This window comes from Astyanax mexicanus, unplaced genomic scaffold, assembly GCF_023375975.1.
Source record: "Astyanax mexicanus isolate ESR-SI-001 unplaced genomic scaffold, AstMex3_surface scaffold_40, whole genome shotgun sequence".
NCBI lineage: Eukaryota > Metazoa > Chordata > Actinopteri > Characiformes > Acestrorhamphidae > Astyanax > Astyanax mexicanus.
Window position 1 is genome coordinate 810,279 of NW_026040050.1, and position 26,341 is coordinate 836,619.

The 26,341-nt window shown below is 38.3% G+C and overlaps 1 protein-coding gene across 1 annotated transcript in view; it reads right to left on the reverse strand.

Moving 5' to 3' along the window:
* hcn4 (hyperpolarization activated cyclic nucleotide-gated potassium channel 4) overlaps positions 1 to 26,341 on the reverse strand; it is a 243,841-nt gene that overhangs the window by 43,928 nt on the left and 173,572 nt on the right. Inside the window, exons 3-4 of the mRNA XM_049473599.1 lie at positions 16,120 to 16,281; positions 13,167 to 13,385 (exon numbers count right to left, since the gene is read on the reverse strand). Of these exons, the coding sequence (XP_049329556.1) occupies positions 13,167 to 13,385; positions 16,120 to 16,281 (381 nt within the window). The remainder of the gene's footprint in view (positions 1 to 13,166; positions 13,386 to 16,119; positions 16,282 to 26,341) is intronic.

Genomic DNA, 26,341 nt, shown 5'->3' on the forward strand with positions numbered 1-26,341 from the left:
GAGAGAGAGAGAGAGAGAGAGAGAGAGAGAGACAGAGACATTTTTTTTATTCTGCTCTCTAGAGAAGAGATGTGTTCTGCAGAAACTGTGTGTAAGACCCTTTAGTTCAGGTTAACTGGGGCTGTGGAATCCCCCTCCCACCACACACTCAGCTGAAGCTGTCTGCACTAATGTCTGCTGAGAAAGCCTCAGGCCAGGCTTTAACAAATCACTCTCCATATAAAACACAACATCCACCCTCCATGCTCTCTGTGTCTTAGAACAGAGAGAGCGAGAAAGAGAGACAGAGAGAAAGCACATTTAAGACTATATTTGAGCAGAAGCAGTTATCTTCCAACAGACAGAGAAAACACTGAGCCCTCCACAAAATCTCACCCCAGCTAACAGAGAACGTTATAAGAATGTTTTTTTTTTTTACAAATTTCTTTAACATTACAGAAATAATGTTTCAGGAATGTTTCTCACATAACGTTTCCAAACGTTGTCCACAATGTAACATTTAAAAAAATATATACAAATTCAGACACTGATACAAATTATACTGAAGCAACTTTTCCAAAATTGTAAAAAAAATGCTTAATAAAAACATTTAAAGAAAATGTGACAGATTGAACATTCTATTCTAAAACTGTAACTATCTGAAAATGTTCTACTAACCAAAAATTGTTAGCTGGGATTAGCACACATCAGAATCTGTCTGAAGCCCCACATCATCCGTGACAATAGCGAATTTCTTCTCTAACCTTAAGACCTACAGGTTCGAGAGGTGAGCCTGGACGGTCACCTGTCTCAACATCACAACCTTCGAGTGAGGCACCTTTCCCCTTCCTGCTCTCTGGCTGCTGAGGTATCTGCCCACTGCTCCCATTCCCCTGAAACAGACTGTAATCTGAAGATCTGATCAGTAGTGGTGTAACTGATATGTGCAGATCATTCCAGTGGGTGAAAAGCTTTTTCTAACAGGTGTGAACAAATATAAAGTCAGAACATCAGAAGAAGAGAAAGTGGAAAGAGATCTGCTGAGGGAATTGCAGGAGCATCAGAAGAGTGTTAATTAGGGCCGTATGGAGGAGAGATACACTGAGCACTTTCTGATAATGCCATTAGGGGCTGGCATGTCACAACACGCTGCTTACCAACACTCACACACATTTACACACACAGGATCACACACACTTTTACACACACACTGGACTGTACAATATGGAGAGAAAACTGGTATTGTTATAGCAGTACAGTGTAATCTGCTCTGTGTAATCAATACCTGGGCGTGATTAATGACAGGTCTGCATTATTTGGAGAAGAATTGACTTTAGTTGGACAACATGAACACAGTGATTCATCACACAGACACTCTTCTGGAACACCAGTAAGCTCTCACCCTCAGCACAGAGCATCATGATTGATTAAAAGACTCATTTGCATATTGCAGGCTTGTGCAATAGTTTTGAGTCAGTTTTGGTGGCTGCACAAAACAAATATACGAACACAAAAATGATCAATTTAGAAACAAAATACTTATGCAAGCTGAGTTGAATTTCACTACTAACCACAACCAGGCCTGATTACTGTCAGACATGTAGAATCAATAAATCACTAAAACCGAACCTGTCTGAATAGTTCTGCAGAAGGACAATAACCCAAATTGCACAAATCCACCTCCTAAAAAAAACTAAATGAAGGTTTTTGAGTGGCCTAGTCAAAGTCTGATTGAGATGCTGTGGCATGGTCTTAAACAGGACGTTCATCATTCTTCTTCTGTAAAAAAGAGTGAAACAAAATTCCTCCACAGAGATGTGTAAAGCTAGATTGCAGTTGACACCAAGGGTGGCACAACCAAGTTTTTGGGTTTAGGGGCAAACACTTTTTCACAGAGGGCTTGATTGGTTTGGATAGATTTTGTTGCTTTAATTAATAAAATTCTTATTTTAAAAAAGGGATTCTATGTTTACACTTTTATATTTATATTAAAGTTTGTTTAATAATCAGAAAAATATCAGTATGACAAAAAACAGAAGAAATCTGTAGGAGGACAAGTACTTTTTACGATATATATGTAACACCTAAAATTAGGATATAATAGCGTCACACCAGCCATAAATAACACCTTAATCTAACACTAATATCTAATATTTACTCTGTAAGCAGGGTTTAACAGATACAATTATTTCATATTAAAGGGCACTAATCTATAAAAGGCATCAAGTTAAACATTCTATTTAATATTGTAAGCAATATTAATTTGTTATTTTTAAAGAGAAATAAAAGACAGGAGAACCATGCAAACATTTGGGCACTCCAAGACATTTGAGCTCTCAGATAACGTTCACCAACATATTCAGCATGTTAGGGGCATGGGTTGTTCACAGTCATTCTTGAAAAAAGCCAGGAGATGCAAATTCCAAAGCTACCTAAGAGCTTCAGCTGTTCATCAGATATTATGTCTTTTTCTCTGTTATCCAGAGCTTTTGAACCTTGAGGATTTGTGTAATTCCACAGAGGAAGAGAAGCCTGCAATGCATTTGTGATCTGTGATCAGTGTTGAATAGTAAAAGATGATGGAGATTTAGCAGACACTGTTCTACTATGCAGCATCACCTGCACAAAAATTCCCTTCATGGAAGAAAACATGCCCTCTGTCCTCACAGCACTGTCAACAGTGCTTTAAAGGAACATTTAAACAAGCCTGATGGGAAAAGAGTGGTGAATTTTATTTGTAACCTTTTGATTACGATGATCAAATTATTATTATCTAATTATGAAAAGAACACCTTTTAAACTGTTAAGCAAAAGGCCAGACAGGCCATGTTTTGTGTTGCAGCCAGTGGAACCATAAACAATTATATATTCAGTTAAATACCAGTTAATTCCGAGCACAAAGATGAAAACAGGATAGTTCTATTAGGTTGTATAATACTATATAACCTAATGATGCAGGACAATGATCTAATGACCAAAACACACTTTGAAATCTACTTTCTCACAAGGCGGAAGTTGGCCCTCACAGTCACTTGACCCAAATATTATTACTCAAAAGGTGTAAGAACAATAGTTTGGGGTCAAAACTTTACATATCCTTCATACCAGGGTTTCCAGTAAGGTAGGTAAGACAGTGTTAACCCCCATCCCTCCCCCCAAGTGGCACATCAACAAAATGCTGCACATAAGCGCCCCCAGGTTGCTGTGTCATGTGCTACATTATCTATTAGCTGTTGTAATGGAGTTCTCATTTTCATCCTGCAGAAAGTCCCTTTACGCATAGTATTTCTTACATTCTTACAGAAAGATTGATTTTTTTTTTACTTTCTTGGGTAATTTCTTACTCATAATAACACACATATTGACCACATTTTACAAGCCATTGTATAGTTAAGTTCAACAGAGCCTTCTTCAAATTCTACATTAGCAGTGTGTGTGAGTTATGCTCTTATTTCTCAGTGTCCTATTGATTCTTATGGAGCTGAAGACGGAGACGGGCAGGAAATCACTGTCTCTGGGAGCAAGCTGCTCTGTTTTTGCCCTCAATCTTGAGAGTGTGATTGTCTTTGTGTGAAATGTGTCTCAACATGTAGAAAGAGAAAGGGGGGAGAAGTGATAGAGGGAAAGAGTGAGCCACAGGGAAGCTGGGAGACGGTAAATTCCTCCAGGGAAATGGAACAGCCTCTCCAGACTTAGACCTTATTACTGAGGGCCAGCTAAGACACATACTCAGCAGAGTTAGAGGACGCAGAGGAAGGACACCAGGGGATCAGGTAGACGGCCGTGAGCTGCAACCCTGAGCTCTACAGAGCCTGCAGCGTTGAGAAAGTTTAAAAACTGGGCATTTATGTGCTATTAAATAGGAGTGGTTGGAGAAGTCGTAGGAATGTGAGCCAAAGTGTAGAGATGACTCAGTAAAGACACCTCAGCGATAGATCCACACCCATGATTAAGACCCAGTACAATAACACAGTAATTGAGGCAAAGTTTAGAATTATTTCTAAATTAGAGTTCTGGTTCACATGCTTAAGTTTTAGGGCTAGATGGTGTGTGTGTAAATATGTGTGTGTGTGTGTGTGTGTGTGTGTGTGTGTGTGTGTGTAATTGGTGTTATTAATAAGAATGTCTAATCTGAAAATTTATTAATATAACAATTAAATATCATCCAGCTTAGTCACACTGGTAACACAGAGACCTTCCTTTGAAAATAGCTTTATTTACACGTTTACCCCACATTTCATAAATAATATTTTTGTCAATTAATAATGATTTGCCAGTTCATTAGCAAACAGTGGAGTAGATGGGGATTCATTCACCTTTAATTGTGGCATTATTGTCAATAACGTCATAGACCATTTTATAGAATATATTACCTACTTACATATATATTAGGGAAAATATATTAGTATTGGTAAAAGAATAATTGGTAATTGGCAAAAACAAAAAATAGTTAATTAAAAATTATAAATAATAGTTAATTAAATAGTTGCAAACACATCAGCAATAAACCTTGCTGGAACATCCAGTGATTATAGAGTAAAACTTTGTGGAGAACATGACAATAGGAAGTGTGTCACTTCTCATTCCCTTTAAGAGTCAGCTGAGCTCTGACTTTGGTGCATTAGTATTTTAACAGTGCAGAGCTTTTGTGCGTCTCAGCAGAGGATACTCCTGTGTTTTCCGGCGCCAAAATAACAACACGCCAGAAATGAACCAGAACACTCCTTACTTCCAGACCACCACACCCACTATTCCTAAACTCTGACGCTATTTTAACAGAGCTGACACAAGGTGTGAAAATACACTGTTGATGGGGTGTAAGAAAGCAACGAGCATCGCAACGCTACTTGCACAGGGTGTCAGATAGGACCCTTTAAATCATTTCTGCTAACGCATCTGATGCTAATCCAGTGGTGCTGATTATATGCTAATCATTATTTTGCAATAATCTGTGATATTTCAGTTTATAAGCAATACTGTAGATTTTAAACTGACACTCTTCAGATGTTCACTGACAGCCTATTCAAAACTTACGTGATGTCAGATGCAAATAAACTAAACTAACAATGTCTCTTTGTGTACATACACACACACACACACGTGTTTAAATCTGGTGGCTGAAAGTTAAAACAGCAGGGAGAAAATCCTCAGTAAGCTTGGTTGATCTCAGTTCCAGGCCTATAGACATTACTGCTCATCCCTCGACTCTTCATCACTATTTCCTCTACCATTTTCTCAACAAAAATGCCCTAAAAATTTTGTTTGGAGTTAAAAAGTGTGAAAAAGTGAGAAACTCCCGATATTCAAAGCACAACACTGTGTATGTTTTATTTTGTAGATGGATGTCTGTAGGATATGAGCTTTAGCAGTTGTCTGTGTGCTGATTTGCAGTGAAAACAGATCCAGCTAGTTGTTTGTCAGAAGGTTATGAGGCTTTAGCTATCACTCAGTCAGATCTCACGTCATGTTTTTCAGAAATTCACATACAGTGACTGAGCCCTTTTTGTTGATGATCTACAAAAAACAGTCAGTGATTTGAAAATGTGAACATGTCTACATCTGTGACCTTGTTTTATTGTACATTTAGTGTCTCTCATTCTTTTATATATATATATATATATATATATATATATATATATATATATATATATATATATTTTTTTTTTTTTTTTTTTTTTTTTTTTTTTTTTGCTGTTCGGAGAGTAGTGCAATTGCAATCCTCTGTATGTCCTGTACACATTCAGTACTGACGATAAAACTACTTGACTTAACTTGACTTGAATATTCAATCATGTCTTACAGATAATTTTTTTGTTAAAGACAAATAGGGTGTCCTAACATTTCCTCAAAATAAGTGTTTTTTTATTAATTACATTTTACATTTTATGTTTTATTTGTTTAGTTATATACACTCCATCTCACAATGGTGTTAAAATTTAAGTCAAATGTCTAAAAGTTTATGTTCAAAAAGCCTTTCTTGAGGTATCCTAATTTTAACTGTAATTAGCTATATTTTTGCTTTTTTCAGGGTGTTTTTACACCAGCACTATTTGTTCTGGTTAAATCACACTCTGGTTCCTTTGTACCTCTAGTGCAGTTTGATTATGCAGGTGTAAAAACAGTAATCGAATGAACTCTGGAGCGGTTTGCTTGTGGTGAGAACATGATCCGGTCTCAATCCGACCCAGCTATCATATATACTCCTTTTACTATAATTAAACTGATGATAATGCGCAGTTTAATATGATAAATTAGCCAGATAAAGTTTATTACCACAGATATTATTAACAAATGCTGTCTTTGCTGCTCCATGCTGTTCACATGGGTCATGTGCACTGCGTTCACTGCTCGCAACTGCGCGACTTAATTTACTATGGGTACATCTGCACTGCAACACAGATTAACGCGCTGAAACACAGAATCTTCTCACTATATTTACTTACTTGCTCCCGCGCCAGACAGCTCTGACCAATCAGAGGACACAATGTGCTTGTGTGTTTTATTGGTGCACATTTTGGTGCATTTAGGTTTATGTCTGTGTGAAACCAAACCAAACAGAGAGAGAAACTCTCCAAGTAAACAAACTCATCAACTGATCTGGACAATAGACACCAACTACAGGTGTAAAAACATCCCAAAATGTTCTTATTCATCGGATGCTATGTACTAAATAGACTGCTCAAGGAGAAATCTCAATATTTTGTACATGAAATTATGATAAAGATGTGCACAAGGTAATCTAAACAATTCACTTTTATTTGTACTCAGGCTAAAATGCATATATAACATGCATACATTTCCTCCTTTTCATTAAATATGCATAAATACATGAGCTGCAACATGTATGATGTGGAAATGTGCTAAACATATTAAAATGTAACATTGGAACATTTTTGGGTGCAAAAACAGAAAAACTAGATTAGAGGTTTGGATATATTTGTAAAGCGGTATATTTTAGGATCCACTCAGATTGAAGAAGCTAACCGTCTCCTTCTCCTTCCTGTTATGAAGCTAATTTAAAGGAGGGCCGCTCTGCTCCAGCGCACTCAGTGGGTTTAACACACACTTCCCCGCTGTAATAGAAGGCTCTATTCAGACCAGATCATACTCAGCCCTTTCACATGATAATTTCACCCGCTGCCTTTGTTGCAGATGCTAGTGTTTCCCTTTTTGTTCCCCATATTGAGACGTGAATAATTCAGAGAGGTTTCCGTGCAGATCTGTCTTCCTCATCTGTGAGACTGAGGAACAGGCCAGTGCAGGGTCTCGTCTCTCTGGATGCTTCTATCAGCTACAATAGGAGTCATGTGCCCATCAGCTCATAGCTAATTATCTTATGTATGTTATCTCCACCCTGATTAATGTGAGTGTGAAATTACGCGAGTGTCTGAAAGAAAGAGATTCCTGACTGATTATAACAGACTCAACCATGTTTTCCAGCAAATGTGTTTTTTCTATAATTGCTACTTAGTTGGAAAAGCTCAAATACCTGCAATTCGACTACACTATTGACACCAAAGCAAAACATTATGACAGTTATGACCAAAGTTTTTGCAATTTTCCAAAGTAATGACGGCCACTCGTTTTTCTTTAGTAGCTGATTGGTTCTTGCCATAATATGAATTTTAACAGTTGTCCAATAGGGCTGTCAACTGTGTAGTAACCTGACTTCTGCACAACACAACAGATTAGCACTAGTAAATGCCACCTGACAGCACTACAATAAGGAACCCTGAGTGTTCTGGTAGGCCAGGGTGATACCTGCTAGCAATTCATCCCACGTAGCTTGTTTCAACACAGTAAACACACAGACTACAGTTCAATATACTCAGCTCTGATCAGCGAAGGAGTTAGTGATTAGCCTGGTTTGTGGCTAATGCTAATTCTAGTCCAGTCTTATTGCTGGAGAATCTTCACTGAAACTCCTGTATAACTCTGTACTTCAGCAGAGTGGCTGTACTGCTCCTTAATACCTGACTGGTAGAATTCATACATAAGGTGCACCGGATTATAAAGCACACTGTTGATTTTGGGGAAAATTAAAGGATTTTAAGTGCACCTTATAGTGCAAAAATACAGTATATATATACTCTCTGTTTAGTTAGGTATTCAATAAAGATACAGTGCAGTTAGAAATTGGTTCTGTATAAAACTGACAACAGTACTTTACAACAGTACTTTAATTTTTTTTAAGGTTCTTTAAGAAATCATTATTCTAAATGTACTGTTTCATTCTATACCATAAGCTATTCTCAGAAAAAAAAAAAACATTTATGCATTCATTAGCATTTTATAGGTTTTACTCATTTCCTAAATGAGATCATAATCAAGACATCCTAAGGGTCGAGATTTACACCCCTTCTGGACACTGAAATAAAAGAAGAATGTGTGTGGTTGTCAGTGTGTGTGTGTGCACGCGCACGTGTGCGTGTGTGTGAGGCTCTATAAGACTTAAAAGACTACAGTAGTAAATGTAATCACACAGACAATCACAGTCTATAGACCCTAAAGCCTGGTGTTAAGATCAAACCCCTCCATCACAGCCGCTCATTCCTTATTGTTCTGCTCTGCAGGTCAGGGTGGTGTGGTAGTGCATGTAAGCTGAAAGCACCTGAATGTTGATAGTCTCGACTCTAAAGCCTTACATTTTTCTTGATGTTTGGCCAGGATGTTCCATAGAAGCCAAGTAACCATCAGAAATGTGGCCTTTAAGAATATTTAAGGAAACCCAGCTGATGTGCACAATGCTGTGAAACGTACTGATGAATCTTTATTTTATTAAAGGTGATTTAAATGGTACATAGAGCGATGCTTTAGAAAAACAATGCAATATTATGCCATCACTTGCCAAGATTCCAACATGTGGTAAAAATAAAGTTTACTATTATTTATCAGCTTCTTGTTTCTAACTTTAATACAGATATTCTACACTAAAGGTGAATTTCTCGGACAGTGATTCAGACAAGTTGTAGACCTATAATCTCCTATCAGTGGAAAATCTTCATTCAAAACACTGTTCCAAGATTAGAAGAGGCACTAAACCCTGAAATGTAAAATGTTTCATTTTATAAACATATATACATTTTATAAACGTTTCCTAACCTTTAAAAACACTTTTATTGTGGAAATTTCTGCCTCTGCAGCGGCCTCTCTGATTCAAATGTGCTATAGGCACATGTATTTTGATACACAGACACTCACTCACAGTATACAAATCAGAAAATCTTTTAGCATTTGTCAAGGGTGAAGTCAGTTTCACAGGGGGTTTAGTGCTAGTGAGATTGGCTTCAGTCAAAAATGACAGCAATTTCCTCTGCCCTTTGCTTACGCCCACTGGCCTGCTACCACTGGTGTTCAAACAATGCAACAACATAACCTTTCCTAAACAGAACGTGGATTTGTATGTCCCCACGATGCACCGTTAAACGATGCTTTGCTACACCCCTACCCCTGAGTGTTGCTGTTAGTCTAAATTGGTCTAAATCTCTCTTTTATTGATACTCCCACAGCTGTTCAGTGTTTTAAAAGTGCTGAAAATCCCTGTAACACATGCCGAAAAGAACATTGTGCAGTGATGTAATTTATCCCAATAATGATATCATCATATTGCAATCTTCCATACATACATCTGAGACTGATGTTCTGCCAGACTGATGTTCTGCTCTCATAGCCCCTTCTCTTTGTGGAGAAGCAGTCAGAGTTCAGGCATTAATCAGCATAACCTGCTCTATAGAAACAAATGAAAAAGCCTGGGTCTGAAATATTAATCGCTGTTTATTGTGCTAATTTCCCCTCGGCAGGCAGCCTGGCCCGAGGGGGCTGGCTCAGGATGAGCGATGTGGTTAGTGCCGTTGCCATAGGAGCGGGTTGCTATGGGACAGGCGTCGCGGTAACGGATGGCGGTGTGACCCAGCAGTGTCTGCTGAGAGGAGGAACAGCTGGTTGGCCCACTTGGCTGCGCCGCTCCTTCAGAAACAGGGCAGCTGAGAGCAGCTCCATCGGTCAGCAGGACCAATAACACCAGGGTTTATAAAGCACTGTACATTACAGTAAAACCAATTTCCCAAAATATCTAACAGTTTTATTTTAATGTTAAACAAACTTTCAAAAAATGACATTATTCATAAAGACATTGTGCCTATGACTGCAGCACAGCAGTGCCAATATTACACTTTATAGCACTCCCTCTCCTGTATTATTGCTTAATTAATCACAAGTTAAAATGCTTGTATTTGAAAAATACAATACAATATCTCAAGCAGTTTTGATGATTTAAACATTTTTATCTGCTCAGTAACAGTTTTGGGGAGAGCATTAGCGTTGAACACGACGAAACTCAAACACAGAAGCTTTAACGGAGGAAATGAACATTACAAAGCTTATGCTTCACGAAGGCAGCAACAATTGTTGTGTGTGTACCTGTCTGTATGTTTGTGTGTGTATGGTGTGTAGGTGTGTGACAGAGTAGTGTGTCAGAGAGAGAGACAAAGAGGGAGAGGGAAAGAGTAAGTGTTACTTATGAGATTTAATCCGTTGTTTAAAACAAATAAAAAGTACTTTTTTACATTGTTAAATAATACCGCTTTAATGTACACAAATGATTGAAAATAGCTGATTAATTTGTGCCAAAATTTACTGTTCAAGTTTTCCACTTTTCATAGTTTGGAACTGTTTATTTAGCAAATGTGCTACAAGCTGTGGGTGAACTAGCACCTCGTTTATCACCCTAATAGAAAAACATTCAAATGTACATACACAGAATTAACTAAAAAACACTCTGAAAAGTTTTCCCTCCTGTTAGATCGTGTGTTCTAATTCTTTCCAGCTAAAAGTGTGAAACCTCAGAACAGAACCGAACACATATGCAACTCAGGTTTCTAACTGATCCTTCTGAGGCCTCTAGGACGCTTGGAGATTTTTAGTGTTTCACGCATTTTCACACACTCTGAAGGGTCACACAGGGAGAAGAGCAGATATCTCCCTCTCTCCATCTCACCCAATACTCCAGAATATCAATCTCAGTGTCTCTCTCACACAAATTTCTCATTTCTGTTGTTCTGTCTATTTTTTTAGACTTTAATCTGTGCTAAAATCTGTACAGACACTAGGACAGACACTGTTTCTATGATACACTGTTGACAGTTAAAAATGGGTTTCTTGCAAATTCACAGACAACCCACTTAATGGAAATATTTTACAGAACCTCTCCATTCTGTAAAGCCGTCCCTGGCATAATGCAAAGTTTCTAAAGAACTCACACATGGTGTAAAGATTCTGATGAATCTCTACACATTATGAACCGTTCTGAAGATTTCACACGTCATGAAATCTTTAAAGGAAAAAAAAAACTCTACAGGATGTAAGATTTATCAACTATAGCGATTTTCCACCAAAATAGCTCCTTTCTCTTCAAGCTTATGAGAACCTTATTGCTTTCCTGTGACCCAGTCCATATTTACACCAGCTATAGAGTTGTTGCACAAAAGCTCTTAGTTCACATTGAAGAACCTGCTGTTCTTTGGTTCCAGCATTTCGCATTGCAGCTCTTTTTTCTTTTTAAATGCATCGACGGATTAAAATTAGGTGTGTGAACTGGAACAGAGCCTATTTCACGTTGGTGGAAAAGTGCTAATAGTTAGCATTTTTGAGGAACCTCCACATAATGTAAAGCAGTCTCATAAAGCTTTCTCTGTTCTGGAGCACATTTTGATTGACCTAACTGTATCTTTCTCCACAATTCTATCACCCTCTGGAATGTGTCCTGGTCCTTCTTCTCCCTGCCTTTTTCTATTCTTCTGTCTTTCTATTCTCAGTCGTTTTTTACCCATCATCCTTCAGCCAGCATCTATCCTGTATCTGCCTCCAGGGGTCTCCATATGACCCTTCCTCCGTTTCCACAGGCGCTCCTACCCTCTCTCCCCATCTCGCCCTCTCTGTTTCCATCCCTCCTTCTCTCCACAGATGGTGGGCCATGTGGCGGGCTGGCAGCTCAGCTCATTATTGCCTCTGCTGCGCTCAGGGAGAGGTGTGCATCAGGGAGATCACCAAACACTGCTGTCCACCACAGGTGAGCTGGGCACACACTGTCCTACTTCCAAAACCAAACTCTGGATGTGTTACGTCTCTAAACCAAAAGTCTCAAGCCCTGTTTTTACTTGTTCCGCAGAGTCTGTGATGCTTCCTTTATTGATGGATGCATTACCCCTAGAACCTGACAGATGGATTTTACGTCCAAATTCACACCTTGTGTTGTCAGCTTAATTACTCAGGAATGCCTCCACACATCAGCATAAACCATATATGAATATAAATGGCGGAACTCTCATAAATCTCTCGTAAATCTCAAATAAACAGGTTCTCCTTTAAAGCTCAAGGACATTATGTACTATATATACATTCATTATAATCCGAGTTTATTGCACTTTTCCTTGCCTTACTGACACTACTGGACCTGTTGAGGAGGGACTATGAATCTGTTCAGCTGCTTCATCTCTATATTTCCACTATGTGGAACATTTGAATGTTTCATCCAAAAACAAATTTAACATATAGAAGTAATCTCTATTGTCCAGGGAAAGATTTCTACTAAAATTTGGATCATTGCTGTGAGGATTTGATTGCAATTAGTGTCACCTCAACCCCAACCCATCCCCACCTCATCCCCAACTCATCTCCAATCCCCAACCCATCCCCACCTAATCCCCAACCCATCCCCACCTAATCCCCACCTCATCCCCACCTCATCCCCACCTCAACCCCAACCCCACCTCATCCCCACCTCAACCCCAACCCATCCCCACCTCATCCCCAATCACCACCTCATCCCCAATCACCACCTCATCCCCACCTAATGCCCAACCCATCTCCACCTCATCCCAACTCCCCAACCCATCTCCACCTCCACATCTCTTCCCATCCAAAAGTAGCACCATTCCAAAGAACACAGTTTCACTGCTTCACAGCTCAATGCTATGCAGTTTCATACCTCTTTTTTAGCCGAATGCTTTCATTAGAGTGCATGTCCACAAACATTTGGGCATGTACACTGACATGCCAAAAGCCATGAGAGCAGAATAGAAATTGATCATGAAGTGTTATCTATAAGGGGGATACTTCACTGTAAGATTGGTGTGAGCTGACATACATTCTTACTCACATAACACTGGTGTTTCCACACTCTTACTCACCTTCTCCTGATACTGCCTGCGTGATGAATCAAGTGACTGGATCAGCGCCGTCGCGTGACCCACAAACATGGCGTAGCACGTCGCTCCCACGATCATGCTGAGGATGGTCAGCCACACATCCGTCATGCCGACCGGCGGGTACATGCCATATCCGATGCAAAGCATGTGGCTCATGGCTTTGAAGAGGGCGTAAGAGTACTGCTGTCCCCACGTATCGTTCTGCAGGGGCACAGAGGGACACACACACACACACACACACACACAGGCCATTACACAAGGTCTCACACAGCCTCTTCAGTGGACAGTGTACAGGAAAAGGTCAGCTAGCACTCCAGCAGCACTGTCTCATAGGGTACATGCCACCTGGGGCACCCTCATCCGGTGTGCCCATAATGTGGTATTCACAGGCCGCTGAACAAAGCGTGTTAAATATTCAGGGAAATTTAAAATCTTCAGCTGAACAGTTGAGCAGTTAACAAGATAACCCCTGCAGGATGCTATTAATACACATATATTCAGGTTTGATACAGTTTCTGATTATGATTTTTGATGCTTTAAATGATAACATGTAGAATCACAACAAAGATGCGAAGAAACAGATACATGACTACAGTATGTAATTATTATAGAGCTATAAATAGAACTATATGATAAGTGGACACAATGAGTTGGTATTAATGCTACAGCTGATGGGTGTATAACCACAGCATCATATATATCTCATACTTCTCATACCTTAGTAGCAATAACAATTTAAAAACAAATTTTAAATGCGATCTTAATCAATTTACATTTAATAATAAACACGTGAAGAGAATCTGCTACTATAACATTTTGAAACCCTAAATCACACAATCACTCCTTAGCATGTTAAGTCTTAATTTACCCTGTTAATGAGATTTGCTGGATCACAATACTAGAAATGACATCACATCTTAAACCATTTAATCTCTAACATCCCAAATATTACCTAAACAGTAGGTTCCAATCAAATTTACTTAATACCAACTTTGCTGAACCCCACTGTCCTGACATTTTACTCTCTTAATGTTAATAAGAAGAAGAAAAAGAAGAGGAACCCCAATTAAAAAACATCAGGATTCCAAAGCTACATTCTTGGATTTGGACTTCTTGGTAAATTACTATAAAAATGTAAATGTGAACGGGCCTTAGAGACATAAAGATTCTTTGGAGGGTAAAAAGTGGGTCAGCTATTTAGAACGATGTGAAATTTCAGTGTGTTTAAATAAATTGTGAATAAATTGCCCTTTTTCTTTATACCAGTGTTGAATCCATATTGGCTCTTTTTAGAGGAGACATGTTTAAATGTCTTTCAAACTCATTTCTACAGAGTAAAGCCCTGAAAAAGAGCCTATTAGAGCTTTCAAAAACAAGAAAGAAATGATGAAACAGTGCGGTGTAAGAAAAAGCCTGCTACATATAAAGAGACTCCAGGCACACTGTGTGTTTGTGTTTCTGTGTGTCATTACTCAGGTAGGGTCTACAAACCAGCCGGACTTCCAGCAATTCCTGTTAAACCTTTGGTCTGCTTTCTGAAATGGCAGGTTACTAAACAGGCACACAGATGTGGCGGTCGGCTAAGAATCGTTTGTTATGGACGTTACTCATTATGCAAGTCTGCTGGACTAAAAATACCAGACCAAACTAACAGAAATGGCCTCTGTGTAAACAGCTCCTCCACGACAGTGTTCATCATGCCAAATCCGCCACTAGCATTCACTCCACCTGTCTTACCTGCACGGCTTTGGTGGCCTACTTTCCATTAGGTGTCTTTATTAGCTCAGATTGATCTGTTTGTGGTGTTGTTTCTGTTATTCTGTAAGGTAATGACAGATTATTGTTATTCCACCTAAAGCATGAGATTCCCATCATTTTCTCCTCTGTGAACTCTGAGAAAAAATCAAATGTCACGAGAGGCTTTTCTTTTTAGGCCCCCGGCTGGCTACTCCAGTCCTCCTCAACCAGGTGATTCAGGGTCATACCTCAGGCGTTTGCTGCCTTGGTTATATAACCGTACAGGGAGGGTCTGTAATGAGACCCGGCTCTCTCCTCACCCTGTGAGCTCTGAGGCCTCTTCAAACGTTACACCTCCTGATTAACAAGAAGACAAAATTAAGCCAAAATGACGTAATACTCCGCCTCTTTTTTTCAACTGCTGCTGATGCAGAATTGCTGCATTACAGGGTGTTTGGAGGTTCCGATACATCAGCTCACAGACGCCCTGTGCTGCGGACATCACCCATTGGTGATGTGGTGATGTAGGGAGAGAGCGCCGTCTACCCACCCGGAGGCCAATTGTGCTCCCTCTGAGCGCCTGAAATAGACTCTTTTAAATCAGCTGGTGTTCAGACTAAAGGTGCTTGCACACTGCATGTGGTAGATACACTGCTGTATGCTGACCCTCATTGAATTAAATTATTTCTCCAGCAGCAGAGCAGTGTGCCGCTGTGCAGAGCAGAAAGATTTGCATAAGCAACTTCAACTTGGTTCAACTTTGAACTCACGCATTATGTGAACTCACGTGACCAGAGAAAAACTGTAGTCCAAACTAATAAAAACACGAGTGAATGACTGATATTAACGATTAGTGAATCCCCTGAGCTGTACAACACTTCCCTACACTCCTATAGAGAAAACAGGAGGAAGAGCAGAATCAGAGCTTCATTCTGACACTAAAAGACGGATACAGATCTACACACAGAGGTAACGGGATTAGAAAACCGTGCCTATTATCAGCAGGAGATGCAACAGCAGCGCAACGCAACCACAACTGGCCAGCGTCCAGCAGAGCGGAGAGCATTGCAGCGTGGCATACCGCATCCAGTGTGTAAACACCTTAAGGCTTGGTGCAATAAAACAGATTCAGAGGATATGAAGATGAAATGGCACCACTAAAATGCAATTAAGACAACTTCTGTTAAAAAACACTTACCACCATCTTGTTTTTGGAGACCCAGCAGTCAGCGGGGAAGTCCTGCAGCATGGGCACGAGGAACTGCAGGCAGCCGTCCCAGTGACAAAGCAGCAGCATCATACCGATCAGATTCACGATTCTCACCATCGCACTGGCCAAGTCGTACGTCATATGGAAAATCTACAGAATAAAATGAATTTCAGAATTTCAGAACAATAAATTTACTTTGAAATGATATGATGAATTTAACATTGTATACTTTTACTCATTCATTTGATGGTATGTAACCTAATGTACAACTTCAAAGCATTATAATGCTTCAGCATAGCTCATAGTCTTTTAGTTAGTCGGCAGAGTAGTATTAGAAGCTGCTGACAATCCAGAGCCGGGACCAGGCCGCAGACAGAGAGGCTTAACCAACCGTCTGCGAGCTGCAAAGAGACGTTACCTAGATACCAATGTATTCAGACTGTGTCTGTCCCCCGAGTCAAACAAAAACATCAAAAAACTAAAACAGTAAATCTAAATAACTTAACTTATATTAAACAATCATATCCAGACTGTAGTACTAACACTTCAAACCTAAAGATTGGTTTACTTAATATTAGATCTCTGAATTCAAAAGCAGTTCTGGTGAATGAAATGATAACTGATCAGAAATTCGATGTTCTGTGTCTGACAGAAACCTGGATTAGGCCAAATGAATATGTAGCATTAAATGAAGCCGCCCCTGCAGGCTATAATTATATACACAATCCGAGATTGTCCGGTAGAGGAGGTGGGGTCTGCATATTTTTCAGAAGAAAAAAAGAATTTAGTGATTTTGTCACAGACTTAGCAGTAAGTAATGATAAAGTGATTATAGTTGGAGACTTCAACATTCATTTCGAAAAGTTGGATGATCCATTAAAAAAGGCATTCACATCCATTTTCAAAATATAACAGGACCTACTCATTACTGTAATCATACTCTGGATTTAGTTTTGACCCTGGGTGTGAGCATAGATAACCCGAATATTCGTTCTCAAACCTCCGCAATTTCAGATCATTACCTTATTTCATTTAAATTACATCTTAGTCATAATATACGTACATCCCCTAGCTACTCTGTAAAACGTTCAATTACGCCTTTTACAGCCCAACAATTTACAGATAAGCTTCCAGACTTATCAACTCTAATATATTCTCCTGTAGACCCAGTAGAACTAGACAAACTAACCGAAGGTTTAGAAAATACCTTTCGCTCTACCTTAGATGTTGTAACACAAAATAGAGAGACAGAAAAAGCTCGCACCGTGGTACAATGATCAAACTCGTACCTTAAAGCAGTTAATACGAAATTTAGAGATCAACTAAACTGGAAGTGTTTCACTCTGTGTGGAAAGACAGTCTTGTTAAATATAGAAAATAACTTAATAAAGCCCGCTCAGCGTATCTGGCCTCACAGATCGAGATAAATAAAAATAATCCTAGAGTTCTCTTTAAAGTTATTTCCAAATTAACTAAAAACCAGGCAGGTACTGAACCTCAGATTCCAGCCATTCACACCAGCAACGATTTTATGGACTTCTTCAATAGTAAAATTGAAAACATTCGGGATAAAATTAAACAGATAAATATTACATCCTCTCTGTCATCTGGTCTGGCTGATCTAGAACAAAACTCTGTTACTGAAGTTAGGTTGGAAGTCTTTAACCCACTTCCACAGCTAGAACTAGAGAAAATTATCTCCTCTTCAAACAGCACAACCTGCACACTTGATGCTGTTCCCACAAAATTACTAAAACAGGTACTGCCAGATATAATTAAACCTCTGTTAATGATAGTAAACTCATCGCTCACCCTGGGCCATGTACCCAAAGCCTTTAAAACAGCTGTAATTAAACCTCTGATCAAGAAACCAAATCTTGGCCTGCTATTAAGAACAATAAATTCATGTTTTTCTTCAAAACCCTTTTTTCTCTACAGGAAATAAACAAGCTGCACAAAAAAAAATGCACATAGGATTTCTACAAAACTCAGCATGCAGTTATGTCCCAAGAAGATAAATGATTACAGGTGTGATCAGATTAGACACTGGGGCATACCACAAGAGGGCGTAAAAGTGCTTCACCTCTGCCCTACAAAAGCCTCTCAGCAGTTCACAGAGGTAGTGTACCTCTTGGTGAGACACACAGCAAAGATTGAATTTGGCAGTCAGTCACCCCTTGTAGAGATGCGAGGGACACTAACAGCTCAGTTTTATGTGCAGGACATCCTGCAGCCACATGGTGCCTCTCATGGCAGGTTTCCAACTGGCATTTTTCACCAGGATAAAGCTCACCCACACACAGTAAGGGTTTCCCAGAAACATCTCCACCAAATAGCAATGCATAATCCAATCTAGCATTTATGGTAATGGGTTTGCAGAATCTAAAGGCCAGCTGCAACAAATGTGCTGGAGGCTCATCAGGGTACTAGAACCTCTTTTTTCAGTGTACAGGTTTCAGTGGCATCTTTTGCTCTAATAGTTTTATCATTTATATTTATCATCATTACATTCTCACATGTAACATTACACTGAATTTCAACAGTCCTTTTTGATGCAGTTTTATTTGACGGTCAGAGTAGTTGAATGCATTCATTAGAGGGGGTTACGCTGACTATACTAATACTGTATATGTGATTGTCCTCTTCCGACCTTTCAGGATTGGAGGCTTTTAAACCGGTTCAAGGTCAGATTCCTGCCCGTGCTGTGTAAGCTTTGTCCTGTAACGGGTCAGTTTCTGTTTCTGTTAATCTGCTTCCCATTCTAGGCCACTGTGTACTGTGTCACAAACAAGCCTATGCATGTAATGACCAAACCTCACTTATATAATTCACTGCCCTTTTTCTTTGTTGTTACAGATGTCAGATGTGTAAAATGTCTTTTAGGTTTATGAGGAGAAAATAAAGTTTACGATTATAGATATTAGGTGTCTTCATCAAATCACAAATCAATCACTATCAATAAATGTTTTTTTTGTTCTATTTTTACACATAAGGTTCACTGGATAATAAGACACATTATGGAACACTAGTAAGGAACAGAAGTTTTGCCATATTTTCCTTCTAATAAAGCAGGTCTCGCCACTGGGTGGTAAGACCTCTAAAGCTAAGATAAGTTAATAAATCTGTAATTCTAAAAAAAATATCAAAGTCAAACTAGTGCTGGATGTTAATCTACACAGATTTCTCTCCTGAAAACTGTTTATTTGTAAAGTGAAGTAAAGTGCTTCAGTTTATTTACAGTAAGATTAGATTTACTGTAAGTAAGCCAGGGTGATATAAGCTAGTGGTTTTTCCCCTGTAGCTTGTGGATGGTGGCTAATTCTAATACTGCTGGAGAACTCAACTGCTAACAGCCTGACTGGTAAAACATAAAATTCATACATAAGGCGCACTAGATTTTAAGGTGCACTGACAATTAAAGGGTTTAGGTGCACCTTACAGTGCAAAAAATACGGTACACAGAAAATAAAGATAAAAGAGAGAAAAGAGGAAGAATGAGAGAGAGAAAGAGAGGTGAAGGCCGAGGCCTCTATAATCCTAAAGATAACCGCCCACTTGGGAAGCTCCTGGACGCTCATGCAGGGTGCTGGTTGTTAATGGCCTCCACAATTTAAATCTACTTAATCCCATTGAGGCCACAGCATGCACTGCTAACTGCATCTCTCCATATTAAAAGCCACTCAACGGCCTTTAAAAACACACTACTTAAAAGCTTACAGCCGAGAGGGACGCTCTCACTCGCTCTATTGTTATTAGGCAATTGAACTGCCATAAATCAGCCGCAGTTACTCAGTTGTAGAATATGCTGCCTCGTGCCGTTCCCTCTCTTGCCAGCTGCTGCAGCTGTGATTGCACTTTATATGCTTTTCTTCACAGCAAGTATTTTAATATAAAATATTAAAGTAGTTGTTTAATATTAAACTAGTTGTTTGTGTGTGTGCCAGCGCTCAATGGGATATGGGATGACTTAGCAGCAGGGAATTCACAGACATTGCACTATTTGTGGTTTGTAACTAATTTAGATTATCAGCTAGTATTTATATTCACTTTACAGGAAACGCCTACCTTTTCACTCACTGGTTACTAAAAATACTGAATATCCCAAAGAATATGCATCATAGTATTATATAAAAAAAATAAAAACTATAAACTTCATTTGAAGTCTAGATTCAAGTTGAAATCTATGAGTGCATGTTCAAGTGATTCTGGACTCAACCTGGACTTCCACATCCACAGACTCTAGGCTTGCCAACAGAGAGTCTAGAATAAGACTTAAATTTGAAAACTATATTTAGATTTCCATTCACACTCAGAACATGCCTCAGACTAGTATTCACAGACACCAGACTTTTACTCAATCTGTAATCATATTCATGCACTCAAAGCAAGGCAAATTCAGATCAAATCAAAGATCAAATTCACATCCAGACCGCGGCTGCGTTCACACCGCAGGTAAAAGTGGCCTAAATCAGATATTTAGTTTAGGCTTTGCACAATCTTTTTAAAGTGACCCATTAGCATACCTGTCAAGTCTCCCGTTTTGGCCGGGAAACTACCGTATTTTACTCCTCTTTCCCGCCGTCCTCCCGTATTAGTATTTTCCCGTAAATTTCCCGTATTATATTAGAATAAAAAAATATATATTATTGAGGAGACAGGGCACTGACCGCTCTGTGTCTCTTAACCAATCGTGGAGCCGGGTCAAGGAGAAAGTCCCGCCTTTCAGGAGAAACAGCCAATCAGCTTGCAAAAGAGGGTCAGTGTGGGGAAGCCCCCCCCCCCCCCCGTCGCTGTGAGTTCAGGCAGCTAGTCGGAGCAGCTGATGTTAAAACAGATCTGGATATTCAGCGATTTTTCTAAAAGAAAGGTAACGGTTGGCTAATCATGTAAACTGTGATGAGATTTTTCTGATAGCTGCTTAAAAATACTCGTCTCCGAAATAAAACACACAGATTAAACCTTTTAAAATAAAAAAAATACAGCTTGTGACTCAGTTTAACTAGAAATGTGGAGAGGACCGAAATGAACTGAACTGATCAGGGGTGGAGTGATCAAAAGGAAGAAGTATTAATTAAAAATTATTAAATGTGTAGACCCCTTAGGACTAATTTTTACTGATGGAATATATCTGGTCCATGTCCTTTTAGTAAAAGCTCATAATACTATTTTTAGGTCACCAGCAGTCATTTTGCAGAATTTGTGCACTCTTTGTTCAATTTTAAATCCATGAAATAAATAAAAAATATATCATATAAAAGAGTGCATTTATGCCAAAATCTTAACTTTATGAAATCTTAACTTTTTTTTTTTTTTTAAATATATAGAAAATGTTTTTTTAATTTGGCTGTATTAAAAGAATGACATATGTAGGAATGTCCACACCATTTCAGATCCTGATAATCTAATTGTAGTGTGTAAGTGGTTCACATGTGGTTATTTTAGATTTTTTGTAAACCTGTCTTAAAATGTAAAGGATACTGAACCTTCGTTGGGCTGGTGGGACGGCTTTAAGCGGACTGAGGAAAATATCCCTTATTTTTAAATCTAAAACTTGACAGGTATGCCCATTAGGGATGTGCCATATCATATCGTATGCGATAATATCGCCAACATTTTGATTACTACTTTTTTACTGTTTATATTAAAAGAAAAAATCACACTGTTCTCTTTTTACTATTATATATCTACTAGAGACAGATTATATCTGTCCAATATCAGTTCTTTTACTTCAGTCCTGGATACATGGAGATATTTGAAGTGTATTATTATTAGTAACATGACATTCTGGATCATTGGCTTCTGTTACAAATCTGACCAAATTCTTGTATTTTTTTTATATCTCAGTTAGGGGTGTGCAATATCATATCAAATGCAAAAATTAAATGTAATTTTCATTTTGTTGCCGTAGTGTATTCTTGAAATAATTTTTCATAGTGTTTTGTCATATCGGCAAGAATATCGTTTGTCGTGAAAAAAACAGGAAATATCATGATATTATTTTAGGGCCATATCGCCCACCCCTATGACCCATATCTGCCATCTGTCTGGCATTGCTTCACAATAAGTTTCACTTTAGTCCTTGTCAGTATCTTGAGCTGTGAATGAGTTCAGACTGGAGGCTAAGCTTATCACAGAGAATACTCTCAGGATCTCTGTATAAAGAACACATTATTCAGACACGGACAGGTTTTTAGTTTTTTTGTTTGTTTCTTTGATGCTGCAACCCCGATCTGTAGTCACATTTAACCAGTTCAATAGGAACACTGCACGGCTGCGGACATATGCCTCCTAATATTATTAAATAGTAACATCCCCCCTCTTTTTTCCTCTACTGAAACCCATACTCACTGCTGCTGTCCATTTTTCTATCTGCTTACAATAATTAGTTAGTCTACTCACTGTCTATTTTCCTTTTCTCTTTAATATAAAAAAAGCATGAATTCCGATCTGGCCGATAGAAACAAAACTGATATGATCGGATAACCTACCTGTGTCAAATATGACATAAAAGATCGGATTTGAGCCGCTTTTCCTTGCTGTGTGAATATAGCTCTAGAGATTCCAGATTCAACTTGCACACCAGATAATCCAAGCATGGTTCAGACTCGCATCCAGAGATTTCAGAGCTAGAGATTAAAGACCCAACTCCAAACTCATCTCAGACTTGGACTCAGAATCCAGACTCTGTTTGCATCTCAGAGCCTTAGGACTCAACACAGACCTGCACCCCAAAATCTCCAGTCTCAACCGAGACCTGCACTACAGAAATGCACCCAGGGACTCTTGGTTTGTCCTTTAGCTGAGTTTGTCGAACACTTCGAGAATCTTTGGGACCAACTATTTCCCTTATTACGCCTGCTGTCAGCCGTCCTCACCAGGAACACTGAAGAATTGATCTACACTAGAAAAACTAAGTGTCTTTTCTGCCATTTCTATTTTCTCACAAATAAACAATCCAGTATTAAGACTTTCTGTCCCCTGTGTTTTAACAACCTCATTACAATTGACACAAACTCAATCAGCTTTCAGTTTGCCCACAACTACTGTACTCAACTAAGACTAATAAAGATTGATAGCACCTAAAGTACTTATTGATAAATAAATCAGGGATTCTTGAGATGAGGGACAAAAGATATCAAACTCATTGTAATTCTTAAAATGTGTTTAAAAAATTGCAATTAATTAGATTAAACAATAAAACAAGAACTTCTTTATACCACAAAATGTAAACTAATGTTTTTTTACACATATATGTATGTGTGCTGCCTGAACCTAAAAATACCCTTGTCCGAAAGCAAGTTTCATGACTTTACAATACTTAAATAATTGTTTAAAGTAAAATAAAACAAACACAATAGCTACTGTGATCATGTATTTTAAGTAATTATTCAAACTGTATAGAAATTTACAATTTAAAAAATATATTTATGTACTTTTTACATGATTAAAATCGTGTCCATAGTTTCTGTCAACAACATAAGATTTTTCTAAAAATGCAAAAAAAACAGGCATTATATTGACCAAATCACACTCTAAGAACCACTTTTTCACTTCCTGTTTGGTGGACATGCCGCGAGGCCACTGCTCTGGTGAGTAAATATTTCTCATATGTTTCCTTAATTATCTTCTTTTACAAAACCAGCTATGTCAACCATAGAGTGTCAACACCATGGTCAATAAAATTCAAGGTTTATGTGATTTTATTAAAAAATAAAACTTTATTGTTGAGGCCACAAGCAGCTGGTGATAAACAAGATGGCTTCTGCAAAAGAAATCACGTGTTATGATGAAAAAGTGAAGATTTTGTCAACTCCGTAAGACTCCATCAGACGTCAACTCCATAATAAATTTTATAATGAGGACCTTTTCAATCAGTTGTTGCCAGGTGTTTAAATTCATGCCATGATATAAGATGAGTTCAATATTTTTTCCATTTCCAAAGGCAGAATTAATGAACATTCTTAATGTTTTTCTCCACGATCTGTATATTTGATGAGTTTATGGACTGTTCAAGAGATCTGATGTGCCTACTGCCAAGTTCCTGTTTTTAAAGTGGGTGTGAGTGCAAAAATAAGGATTGATATCCTGAAATGTTACAGTTGAGTTTTTAAAGTTCAATGGTCATGTTAAATGAAGTTATCCCTAGTTATCTCCTAATGCGTCAACACCGTCAACAGCTCGTCAACAGCTCGTCAACTCCATAAAATTAGTTTTCTGTTCATTTCTCAGATTATCTCAATAAAAACACTGCTTTTCCTAAATAGATTTGTAATTTCTGTGTTGCTGACTATCATTGTTTGTTTTTGAGATTAAAAAATAAATGTGTAAATGTACATTTCCTCAGTTATAATAATCAGCAGCTTGATAATATATATTTTTTAAAGTAATAGTATTAGTTTAAAAACATGGATTGAATAACACAGATTAAAATAACATCCAGTAGTAAAAATAATTGCAATAAGTTTATTCAAAATACGTATTTTTATGTTTCTTTGTGTCTTACGGTGTTGACAAAATCCCAGGTTTGTCCACCAAACATGAAAAAAATGTTAAAAATGTTAAACCTGGGAGATTGCATTTTCAAAGCATCAAAAGGCCAACACCTAAATTTTATTTTTAGAAATTAAAAACCCATTGTGTCCCTTGTCTCAAGAATCCCTGAAATATTACTAATACGGTACTCTGTTACTGTGAACCCTAGCCTTAACCTGATGAATATATCGCTCCTAATGAGCCCACACTCCAGCTTTCAGCAAACAGCTACCCACTTTTTGATTCAGCTAAATTTATTACCCAAAACTCAGAGTTCTGAGCCAAATCCTTTGTAGTCTTAAATCCTTTGTTTAGTCTTAAAGTGACAGACCAGTCCTGCTCCCAACAGTATGCAAATGTTCTTGCTGATAACTATAAATGTTCTTGCTGAGAACCTACAGTCCTATGAAAAAGTTTTGGCACCCCTATTAATCATTTTTAGTTCTAAATATTTGGGTGTTTCAGTTTGATATATCTAATAACTGATGGACAATCAGGACTGATCAACAATACAGCACACTTTGCACAAGGAGAAGCTGTATGGGAGAGTGAAGCGAAAGAAGCCATTTCTGCAAGCACGCCACAAACAGAGTCACCTGAGGTGTGCTTTTGCTTTTGCATACCTCAGGCGGCTCTGTTTGCACAGTGACACCATCTACAGCAAGATGATGCTGCAGCTCTTTGGAGGTGGTCTGTGGATGTTCTTGGCTGCGTCCGAAATCGCGTACTTAAGCAGTACTGGATTGGGGTGAGTACGCACTGCTCGCCGAGCAAAGCAGTACGCTTTTTCAGTACGCCAGACGGCAGTACGCACGCAGCCTCGGACGCACTACATCCACCATCTTATCTCTGACGCCCTTTCACCTCTCACCCCTCCTAACCAGCGGCACACTTTACAGAGCTTTACCCTAATTAATTTCATTAAAATCCCCTCATTAATCAGCTCTTATTAATAAATAAACCCCAAACTGTCCTATTTAATAAGCACTGACTGTAAATAAAACCTAAAACTAATATTTTCCTCAAATATGAAATATTTAATAATAAATTTAACAGCTTGTTTAATATTCATGAAGTATATTAATAATACTTGCGTATGCAACAAAACAAATATCAGAAAGTTTCAAAGATAAATACCAAAATGTTAATTAATTCCTGCCTTTCCATTTCACCTCAGAATTCCCTTTTCTAGCATAAATATTTAAACACATGATCCTTATTATTATACATTATCTTTTACTGACTGCATTAAACATAAAGGCCAACATATATGCATTACTGATGTAAATAAAATATGCTACCAAATAAATAAATAAAATAAATTCTAAAAAGTCTTTTAAGTGGTTTTATTTATTTTTTTATTCGTTATTGTTCATTTTTCTCCCTCTCTTCGTCTTCATCCTCTCTCTACTGGCAGGATAGTTGAATCTGAAACACACACAGATTAAATCAGTTTAGCTTAGGCATTAAACAAATATAATATAAATTCTGAACAACACAAAAGTCTAACCATCCTGGCTGGATAGCAAGCTATTTAATAACACTAAATAAAATGGTCAGACTTTGGTCATAATTTATTAATGTGATTTTTGGCAGACAGTCTGTCTGTCTGTCTGTTGAAAAGCCTCTCTGATATCAGCAGCCTTTTTCCTCAGATGAGTTTATACAGATTGATCGG